Below are 11,124 nucleotides of genomic sequence, written 5' to 3' on the forward strand. Positions count from 1 at the left end.
GAAAATTCTGAGCTCATCTCCCCCTAGTTTCACCATCAACCATCATACCATTGACAAGAGATCAGACACTGCTTCCTATAAATCAGGGTTTCTTAATCTGAAGTCTGTGTGCTTGGAATTTTTAACATTTTGATAGCTGTGTTTCAACAGAAAGGTTTCCTTTGTAGAAGGCCATATTCTATTTTGTTCATTTAAAAATATTATTCTGAGAAGAGGTTCATAGGATTCATCAACCTGCCAAAGGGTTCCATGACACAAAGAACATTAAGAACCCCAATTCTAAACCTAAAAAGGCAGAAGAGTAAGCCCTCTAGTCCTCCCCCACCCCCTTCTTTATGTTCCCAGGCCCAGCCCTGGGTCCCAGGGTCCTGGGCAGGCAGGCTGGGCGGAATGTGGTCGTGTCTGGGGCTGCCAGCTGCTTTCCCATTTCTCCAGACAGGCCCAGACAGTCCCCTATTCTCAGCCAGACAAGATTCCTCAGTGGCCCAGGGACTGCCAGAGAGGAAGCACAAACAGGCTGCCCCCCCACGCAGGTACACACACCCACACCCAGCCAGTGAGGAAGGGAAGAGCCAGTCAGTCCCAGATGCCAGTGCTGCCCTCTGAAATGCCCTATAACTCCTCTCAGCTGAATCAGGCACAGTCTAGAATTGAAAACGTGACTGTAATTGGAGGGGGGATGTTTAAAGACCATTCCCTCCCGCAGCCTCCACCTTTCCATGGAGTCCAGTGGGTTAAAGGGCCAGTGTTCTCCAGGAGTACCTGAGCAGCAGAGGAGTCACAGTTTACATGTTGGGAGAGGAAGCTCTTCCCACCTCAGTCACTGGTGGGGATTCAAGCTGGCAAGTAAGCAATAACCACAGGCTCAGTGGGGTATGTGGGTGACAAGTAGATACCCAATACCCAGACACCTATAGTAGGAAGCCATATCAAGAGATACCAGCTTCCCCCATTTCGCCTCCCACCCCTATGATCTCATCTTTCTCTGCCTTGAAGTGGGATGTGGGAGAGGACGGGGTCCTCCGCTAATAACCAAACCAGACAATAACAAGGATTGAGCTGCAGAAAAGCTTTAATAGAATATGAACTCAGTGGAGTTTTAGGGGAATGAGGCAGCAAAAAGCCAATGTAGGAAAATGTTAGCTCAGAGACCAAGACCCTGGCAGGGATCCCCTGCCACAGTAATAAAGGAAATACCCCCCTTTCTCCATGTTGCCCAGCAAGGTGCCGGCTGCAGGCTTAGTGGGTGGATCGGTGGACCTGCTCCCTGGAAGAGACTATTTTCCCATCCTGGACCTCCTCCACAATGGTGCGCACTTGGCGGCTGGTCACCATGGCTGTAGGGCAAGGAAGGGGAGCAAGAGGGTGGGGGGTGGTAGGTGAGGAAAGGAAGGAAACAAAATGAGGAAAGCCCTGGCAGGGAGTCCCTGTCTCTGCCCGAGCCTGCCCCAAGAGTCAGCCCCACCCTTTTTCACTTGGAATCACTCTCACCCCATCCCCCCGACCACCCCAGCAGAAGGTACTGTGGGCTTCTTGTCATCCCATCCTCCACCCACCTCCAAATCAGAGCTTTTCCCCACTCCCTCATAGAGAGAAACACTCCCTCTTGTCTATATGCAGTGCCAACTGGCTGTCCAGACATACAACAGGTCAAGGTGTTCGCTTACCATCTCGGCTGGACTGGGAGCTCAGAGCAGAGGAGTATTGAGAAGCCAGACTGTAAGAGGAAGAGGAAGGTACCACTTAAAACGGTGACTTTCTGTTTGGGGACCCAGTTAAGTCTCTTTGGGTACCATGCTCTGATGCCCTTCTAAGCTCCAAGGTCCCCAAGCTTTGCTGCTATCCCTCCCACTTCCCTGATGAGTAGAGGGATTCTGTGGTGCAGGAAGGGTGAAAAGAAGAATTTAAAAATGGAAGAAATGAAGACAACCTAGAATGGAGCCATTGAGTGTTACAGTAGGTAGAGTACTCAGCCTAGGAGTAGAAACATCTGAGTTAAAATTTGGCCTCAAACACTTAATAACTATGTCACTAAACCTCAGTTTCCTCATTTGTTAGAGATAATAATACATTAACCTCACAGAACTGTTGTGAAGATTAAATGAGATAATCTTTGTGAAGCATTTTATAAACCTTAAAGTACTATATAAAGGTTAATTATTACTATTAATAGAGACTCGTGGCTTCTTTCTGTTTTATAGTGTATATGGAAGTGCTCCGTGTAGTTGAGGTTTGTTAGACTGGGGGAGGGAATAAAATGGGGGAAGATTAAAGACAGGAGAGGGGGAAAGAGACAGCTGGAATGTGAGGGAGAAGATGGAGAAGGAAACAGAAGAGAAGGAGAAAGAGAAGGAAGGAGGGAGGAGTAAAAAGAGAAGGAAAAGGAAAGGAAGAGAAGGAAAGGGAAAGGAAGAGAAGGGAAGGAAGAGGAGGGAAGAGAGAAAGGAAGAAAAGGGAAGAAAAGAGAAGAGAAGAAGGAAGGAAAGGGAAGACAAGAGGGAAAGACAGACAGAGAGGGGGGAAGAGGACGAGAGAAAGGAAGAGAGAAGAGGAAGAGGGAGAGAAGGAGAGAGGGCATGTGAGTCAAAAGGACAAACTAGGATAGGGGAAAGCAGGCACCAAGGCAATGAAAGGTTTTACGAGGAAAGAGTTAAGTAAGTTGTTCTCCATGTTCTGGGAGAGACCAAACATAATGAAATGTGTTGTTTTAAAGAAGGAGAGACTGTGGTTGCATAGCAAGAAGCCTTTCTTCTTAAATATAGGGAAAAGAAAGCCCAGGAATAGGTAACCAAGTGGATCCTAGAGCCTCCATTCCTGGCAATTGCTCAGAACAGAACAATGGACAACAGCCCTAGATATTTAAAATAACCAGTTTAGAACCTGGGGTCTGACCCAAAAGATCTCTCAAAGTTCCTCCAAGACTAAAGAGTATAAGGGTTATCAATTTGGAGGTAAAAGTGACCTCAAAGGTCATTGAGTCTAACCTTCTAATCTTTATATCTAGCCTGTGACCATATAACAGAATAATATACTTGTATCCCCTTGCATAAAACATTAACTACCTTGGGCCTTATTTATATGATTCTTTAAGGGCCCTTTATGTCTTAATATCCTATGACCATATTGGCCTATAGGCAGCATGTCACAGTGGGTAAAGTGCCAGCCTGGGTCAAGAAGACCCAGATTCAATTATCGGCAAATTACCCATCAGAGGTCATTCCTGAAGACTATTTTTCAGAAGTGCTTCCAGTTTGCCTTGGTGGAGAGAGCCTCCACACCAGGAGTTCTTCACACGACTTCTCCAGGCACCCACTGGGACCCATACTGCTTCCATCCATCCACCTATCCACCATCAGTGACTGGAAAGAGCCTCCCTCTGTCTGCACTCCTGCCCTCCCCAGTGAGAGCAGAGTGACCACTCACTGGGCATCCTCTCCCTCCAGCAGGCGACGGTAGGTAGCGATCTCCTGCTCTAGCCGGGTCTTCACGTCCAACAGGATCTTATACTCCTGGTTCTGACGCTCCATGTCACAGCGGAGCTCACACAGCTGCTGCTCAATGCTGCTAATCATTCCCTGGAGTTGGGCCAGCTGGGTGCCATAGCGAGCCTCTGTCTCTGCCAGGGTGCCCTCCAGGGAAGCTTTCTGCAAGGGGGAGAGTGGAAGTTGGGTGGGCGATGAACCCCAGGACCCTTTGCCCTTTGGCCCAAACCCAGCATGTATTCAAATAGGCTCAGGAGTCACGGGATAATAAGACCATGGATTCTGGAAGGGCCTCAAAGGCTAATTACTAAAACCCACCCAATTTTACAGACAAGGAAACTGAGAACCAGAAAGGAGAAGTGATTGCCTAAAGTTACAAAGAAGAGCTAGGGTCTCTAGCCAAGCCTTCTGGCAATAATGCTTTTGCCATGACCCCAAGCTGGAATTGGAAGAAGTGGTGACCAAAAAGCAAAGGCACAGTACCCACCATGCTGAGCTGGGACTGCAGCTCAATCTCCAGGTTCTGGACAGTGCGTCTCAGCTCTGTGATTTCTGTCTTGCTGCTCTGCAGGGCTTCAGTATTGGTGGCCACTTCGCGGTTCAGCTCCTCCGTCTAAAATTAATGTCCCCTTGATTTAAGAGACTAGCACCAGTTGGGGGATAGGCTGGAGGTGGAGGTGCTTGGAGACAAGACTTTCACCCCTTCCCGGACACTTACCATCCTAAAAAGCTTCTCCTCTCCAAGTTTTCCTCCCCCCTTTAAAGCTTTCTCCTACTAGCATTGTTCAGTCATATTTCAGTTTGTTTCATGACTTCATTTGGGATTTTCTTGGCAAATACTTGGCAAATAGATCCATTTTCTTCTCCAGCTCATTTTGCAGATGAGTAAATTGAGTTATATGATTTGCTCAGGGTCACACAAATAGTAAATGTCTAAGGCCAGATTTGAACTTGGAAAATTGACTCTTCCTGACTCTAGGCCCAGCATTCTAACCATTGAACCACCTAGCTACTTACACTAGGTCCTAAGGAGACACAAAGTTTAGATAAAATACAATCTCTATTTCCATGGAGCTTAAAGGAAAGTAGACATCATCATCATGGTTGACACATATCAAACACTGTGTTAATTTACTTACTATTATCATTATCATCATCATCATCACAGTTGATGCTTAGTATAAGCCCTATATTAAGTAATTTACTATTCTTATCTCACTTGATCCTCACAACAATCCTGAAAGGTAGTGGTTGTTTTTATCCCCATTTCACAAATAAGGAAACTGAAGCAAAAAGAGGTTAAGTTACTTGTCCAGAGTTACACAACTAGACCACATTTGAACTCAGGTCTTCCAAGGTTAGCACTATATCTGCTGTACCACCTAAATATAACCATCATATGTAAACAAAAATAGATAAGCATACTAGAAAAATACAGAACAAAATTGTATGTGAGATCCGAAAGGTAGGATCTTTACCAACTGAAAAAATCAGGAAAGACGTCTTGGAGAAGACATTTCAATTGGGCTTTTGAAGATGAATGGATATTCAACATTCATGACACTTTGCTCACAGTTACTTTATACTCCTGAATATTCTTACTTGTATTGTTATTTGTATAAACATCACCCCTTTATTAGAAAACATTGTTTTAGGGATGGTGTCTAGTCCACCTTTGAATCTTTTTTGGGCACCATAGCGAGCCTCTGTCTCTGCCAGGGTACCCTCCAGGGAAGCTTTCTGCAAGGGGGAGAGTGGAAGTTGGGTGGGCGATGAACCCTAGGACCCTTTGCCCTTTGGTCCAAACCCAGCATGTATTCAAACAGGCTCAGGAGTCACGGGATAATAAGACCACGGATTCTGGAAGGGCCTCAAAGGCTAATTAGTAAAACCCACCCCATTCAATAAGTATTTGTGGAATGAATAAATGAATGACACACCTTGGTGAAAAACCAGTCCTCAGCATCCTTGCGGTTCTTCTCAGCCATCTTCTCATACTGGTCACGCATCTCAGATAAGATGCGACTGAGGTCCACCCCAGGGGCCGCATCCATCTCCACATTGACATCCCCACCAACCTGGCCACGAAGAGCATTCATTTCCTGGCAAAGAGAAGAATCGGAGTATTGATCATCCCATTAGACATGGGTCAGTGTCCTTGGGCCTATCCAGGGCTGGGGACTTTTACTGGAAATACCCTTGTAGTCCATCTCCAGCCCCTTAGTTTCAAAACTGATCCCATTTCAGTCAAGTTCTCAAAGAAAAACAACTCATTCTCACTTTACTGTGAGCCAAGCAACACCAGGAATGTTAATCTGCCCAGTGGGCAGGGGTGCCAGGGGAAGTACAGATTGAGCTTCAAAGCAAAAGTGTAAATGCTTTGGGGATTATCTGCTATTAATGCTATACCATTACCAAATGGCTAATTGTATCAGCTTAGATGCTACCTGGCAGAGAGCAAGGTCTGAAGGGAACTAGACACCAGGTATCACCTGGAGTGGATATGGTAACTTTTGATAAGGGAATTGGGAAAGAGATATGGCAAAAAAAATTAGGAAAAGTTGGAGCTTGTTCTGCTGCAAAGAGAAGCCTGTTTCAGGGTTCTTGGTCCAATGAGGGAAGGACATAAGCACAACAAGCACAGGTACAAATGTCACCATTTTTCTGAGGTCCAGCCTTGCTAATTATACCAAAGAAATTCATTCTCTGTAGCTCTAAGGGATAGACTTAAGCTATCCCTTAAGAACAGAGGCATCTCCCTGGGGTGGGGGAGAGAAGAGGGGAAAGGATCTGTTACTATCACCATTGGTTAGGTAGTAGGTAATGGAGCTGGGATCCAAGCTACAACTTCTGGGGAGTCAAGGACATAGGATGAAGAATCCAAGGCTATTCATATGAATTCTTCAGTTTCTTCTCTGATTGAACAAGGAATGGCAAGACTGAGAAGATCCTGGAGGACCATCTCCAGCCAACCAGGAAACCATCCTAACCCACACTTTCCAGTTCTTCCAAACTCCCCCATCTTCCATGGGCCATGATTTGGGTATTTGCCCCCCCATATCCACTTTCTTTTCACCCTTCCCATATCACCTCTTCATGATTCTTCTTAAGGTAGGCCAGCTCCTCCTTCAGGTTTTCAATCTGCATCTCCAGGTCAGCCCTAGCCAGGGTCAACTCATCCAGCACTCTGCGCAGGCCATTGATGTCAGCCTCCACACTCATGCGCAGGTTCAGTTCAGTCTCATACCTGGGAGAGTTAGAGAGCATGAGTCACCCAACATATGCACTCAGAGCATTATAGAATCTAGAGGGAAAAAAGGGCCTTTGAGGAAGTCTACTCTAATCCCATCACTTTGCAGATAAAGTCACTAAGAACCCCAGTGATCTCTGTGAATTTTCCTCTAGCAATAAGGCTTCCCTCTCCTTTCACCCTCTTCCTGCCAACAGAATCCTAACTCACTTGGTACGGAAGTCATCCGCAGCCAGACGGGCATTGTCAATCTGCAGGACCAAGCTGGCATTGTCAATGGTGGCAGCCAGGATCTGAGGAGGAGAGAGGCAGGGAGAGATGAGCAAGCAGACTTGGGCGGTCCTCCCACTCCCCCTCACATCTCCCCAATCTTCTCCTGATAGATGACATCTCAGTTAACAGTACTCCACCTGAGGTCTTCTGGCTCTCTGAGCTTTTGTAAGAAGTACAAGAGGAAGAGAGGAGTTCTAGTTTCTAAACTGGGCTTTTCTAGAGACAAATCATTTTATTTTAAAATTAGGACATTGGATTTCTTCCAGTTTATTTTTTTGTTTTGTTTTAGCTGAGGCAATAGGGGTTAAGGGACTTGCCCGGGGTCACACAGCCAGGAAGTGTCAAGTGTCTGAGTCATATTTGAACTCAGGTCCTCCTGACTTCAGGTCTGGTGCTCTATCCACTGCACCACCTAGCTGCCCCTCTATTTCTTTCCATTTTAAATCACTAAATCAACACACTACAATGGGAGAGGAACTGGTCCCAGAATAAGACCACCTAAATCACTTAAATCTCCCTCAGCATCAATTTCCTCATCTGCAAAATGGGAAAAATTAACAGCACTAAGCTGCCAGAACTGTTTTGAGGGCTAATCAAAAACATACATAATGTGCCCTGCAAACTTTAAAGTGCTATATAAATGCTAGCTATTATTTTATAATAATTTTAATTATTGATTTAAGTTGTTTCTAAAGTCCCTCTTTAACTCTAGAAATATAGCCATCCCATGAAGTTGAACTCTGTATTTCAGTTCTCATCTCTATAACCCAACATCATGTGATACTAAGTGAAATAAGTTAACAGGAGACCCTGGAAGAATCCAGTCCTACACAAAGAAAGGAATTTTTTTAGCGTTGTTTTTGTTGTTACATGTCTGTTATTTGGTGGAATGCTGCCAAGGATCTGTAAGCTCTTCCCATATGCATACATTTTAAACAGGGGGGCCCTTTTTGCTCAGACTTAGACTCTAGACAGCCGGGGATCCCCTTGAGGTTTTCCCCCTTGAATAAACTAATTAACTTATCTGATCTGGCATCTTGGGCCCTCTCTCTTTCCAGAAGGGAGATTCTCAGTCCTGCTAGTGAGTGGGGAGCCAGAGCAGAATCAAAACCCTCAGCAGAGTAAAAGGAAAGCCAGGTTTAGGCTTTCTTGGCATGGGCCAAGTCCAGCCAAAGGTTACAATTCTGTCCATTCCCCCCAGTCAAAGTCTAGTTCCAAAATGACTTTCAGAAAACCTTCTTAGAATCCTCCACGGCCTTCTCAGCTACCATAGGTTCATTTGTGCTCCTATGTTATGTTACTTCTCTGTGTTCCTGGGACACAGGAGAAGGGATCTGTGCCCATGGTCACCCTGTCTGCCATCAGACTGACAGATTTCTGAGGGCAGTTACTGAGGCTCCCCTAGACAAGCAGTCTTGAGGGCAGGAACAGGACTTCCCCCATCAGACCAGCAGGCCAGAGGCAGAGGGTTTCCTTCTCTGAGAAGTCACCTCCTTTTGGGTCAGACTACATATCCCAGACGGACATGGAGGAACACATTTTAAAAGCCAGGTACAACAAACAAGTGTGAGAGAATGGAATAATTTATGGGCATGTAGGTTCTGAAAAAGCCCAGAATAAGGAGGGATCAGTGAAGGATGTGGTTAAGTCAAGCAGGATCCCTGGAGGAGAGAAGAAGGAGAATTGGGCCCTTCTAAAAGGTAGGAATGAGGAGGATGTGTTGGGGGAGGGGACAGTCATAATGGGCTCCCCCCAGTCACCCAATGGCATGCTCCTCCAGCTCCTACCTTATTCCTCAGGTCCTCAATGGTCTTGAAGTAAGGGCTGTAGTCCCGGGCAGGCCCCGGGCCCTGCTTCTTGTACCAGTCCCGTATCTTCAGCTCCAGGTCAGTGTTGGCTTCCTCCAGGGCTCGCACCTTGTCCAGGTAGGAGGCCAGGCGGTCATTGAGGTTCTGCATAGTCTCCTTCTCACTCCCTCCCAGAAGGGCATCCCCTACACTATAGCTAGAGCCAAAACCCCCTCCCAGGTTGCAGGTGTAGCCACCACCATAGCCGCTCCCCAAGCTGGAGGAAAAGCGGGATGATGTGACCGACATATTCCCACAGCTGCTGGCTCCCAGGAGGCTCGGAGCCAGGCAGGCCCCCCCAACCCGAACTGAAGACATTCGGGAAGAGCCGCCTCCCAGTCCACAGAGGCCTGACATGGACCCAGAAGTGGAGTATTGTCGGACAGTGGAAGTGGTAGCCATGTTGACAGCTCAGTGTTCAGTTCAACTCAAACTGACTCTGGGCAGCAGGACCCCAGGACACCCCTTTATATTCAGGTCAGGGGTTGGGCCCAGGCTTTCTCTCATTCTTGAAGTGAGAGCCAAAATCTCCACTGTATAATTTGTCTCCTCATTCATTCCTGCTTGGAGCCCCGGGGCCCCAGAGAAGGACAAGCAATTTCTGACCCCCCCTGAAAGGACAGCCTTCTCTCCCTCCCCAACTGCCCCCAGCCAGGGACATAGCAAAAAAAAAAAATTTATTGTCTCCTCCAGAGACAAAGGAGAGCTTAATAATTCTGGCTGACTAGCCCTGGGCAGCAAGAAAACAAGGAGGATGTACACTTTCCTGGAACTCACAGTCTTCAATTAAGCAAAGGATGAGCTCAGGGAGCTGGTGTTATTTGAAAGGGAAAATAGCCCTGGTGATGGTGGAGGGAGGAGACAAAACCACCTCCCCCCAGCTTCAACCATGACATAGGCACCTTCCACCCAGAACCAGCTGGGCTCTGCCCACATTGTTCAGCCACTGGTCACTCCATTCACTCCTGTTCTCCCCAAGATTCCTGCTCAGGACGTCAGACAAAGGCCCCAGAGGCTCCTCCAAAGGAGGCTGACCCTACCCAGTTGGATGGGGAAATAGAAAACGCATATTAAAAAACAGACCTAAAAACATTTAGATAAAATAAACCAAGGTATAATGGATAGAATGTTGAAAACTCGAGTTCAAATACTACCTTTAAAAAATGTATGATTCTGGGCAACCACTTAATTTCTCTGAATCTCGTTTTCTTTCTCTATAAAAGGAAAGGCTTTGGACTCAGCAATCCCTTCCAATTTTAAATTTTTCAGCCTATAAATATTATAGAAGCTGAATCCATTGATGTTTGGGAGACAGGAAGAAAAGGATCAACAATGACAAGACCCTTCGGAAGAATCTAGATTCATCCCCCACCCCCTGATAAATGAAGGAGAGAGTGAGGGCCAAGTATGAAAAGCACCAAAGACCATCTGGATTCATAAGATAGATTTCTTGATCCTTACCCAAGATCCCCACAGCTCCCTGCCCCAATCTGAGCAGCAGGAAGGAAAATGTAGGCTAGGAGGTAAAATCAGACAATTGTTGCTCAAGGAGGGAACATAGGATACAGGTAGGGATTTAGGGCTTAATCTCTTAGTGCTAATGATTTATCAGCTGCCAGGAGGAGCAAGTAGGGCTGGGTGGCTCCCCTGGCTTGTTTGGGGCTGAAATTTCCCAGGCTTAAACACCCAGCAGCAGGGTGGCCTGCCCGCCCCCTCAGGGTGGGGTGCAGCTTGCCCATGGCTGTCCCCGTCTGGCAAAGCCTTGGGTGGCAGAGCTCAGAGGTGCTGGTGGCTGCCAGAAGCATCAGGGTGAGGTTCTAGGGTGGCACAGGACACCCTACTCTCAGCCTCAGGGTTGTTTCCACTGGCCAGCTCTTGGCGTGGTGGTTGATAAAGGGAGGCCAGGTGTCACGGGCCAGATTTTCCATGCGAGCCTTGCCCCCCCCAAGCCTTTTGTTCCCCCCTCATACATGACCCTACTTTGTTCTTTCTTTACTCCCCAAAACACTTGCCATCACCACTCCAGGCTTCTCTGGTTCCCAGAACCAATCCCTCTCCAATAATGCAGCCAGAAAGATGGTACTTAGATAAGAGGAAGGAGGGTAAATATGGAAAAGGATGAAGACAGCTCATTCCCTAGGAACCTGGGAGGAAAGGAAAGATTCTGCATATCTCTTCATATGCTCCAAGGCAGCAGGATGGATAAAATGATCTCTGACTCTCTCCTGTCATTAAATGAAAAGTTCAAAAAAGCTGACATTGTGGATGAAAC

At 46.8% G+C, this 11,124-nt stretch overlaps 1 protein-coding gene across 1 annotated transcript; it reads right to left on the reverse strand.

Annotated features, from left to right (window-relative positions):
* Window positions 1-1,054: 1,054 nt before the first annotated feature.
* On the reverse strand, window positions 1,055-9,805 carry LOC141539170 (keratin, type I cytoskeletal 42). Its single transcript, XM_074261494.1, has 8 exons — window positions 8,793-9,805; window positions 6,943-7,025; window positions 6,573-6,729; window positions 5,423-5,584; window positions 3,970-4,095; window positions 3,424-3,644; window positions 1,668-1,717; window positions 1,055-1,337 (listed from the first exon to the last, which is right to left on the reverse strand). The coding sequence occupies exons 1-8, from the start codon at window positions 9,252-9,254 to the stop codon at window positions 1,240-1,242; spliced, it is 1,359 nt and encodes a 452-aa protein (XP_074117595.1). The 5' UTR covers window positions 9,255-9,805; the 3' UTR covers window positions 1,055-1,239.
* Window positions 9,806-11,124: the final 1,319 nt, after the last annotated feature.

The sequence above is a fragment of the Sminthopsis crassicaudata genome, chromosome 4 (assembly GCF_048593235.1).
Source record: "Sminthopsis crassicaudata isolate SCR6 chromosome 4, ASM4859323v1, whole genome shotgun sequence".
In the NCBI taxonomy this organism is placed as follows: Eukaryota; Metazoa; Chordata; class Mammalia; order Dasyuromorphia; family Dasyuridae; genus Sminthopsis; species Sminthopsis crassicaudata.

Bases quoted from the DNA above. Each gene is read 5' to 3' on its own strand.
- LOC141539170 (XM_074261494.1), bottom strand. From the start codon at position 9,254: ATGGCTACCACTTCCACTGTCCGACAATACTCCACTTCTGGGTCCATG. The intron at 4,096-5,422 runs GTGTGTCATTCA...CATTAATTTTAG, and splicing joins AGGACTGGTTTTTCACCAAG to ACGGAGGAGCTGAACCGCGA. The intron at 3,645-3,969 runs GTGGGTACTGTG...TCCCCCTTGCAG, and splicing joins TGCAGTCCCAGCTCAGCATG to AAAGCTTCCCTGGAGGGCAC.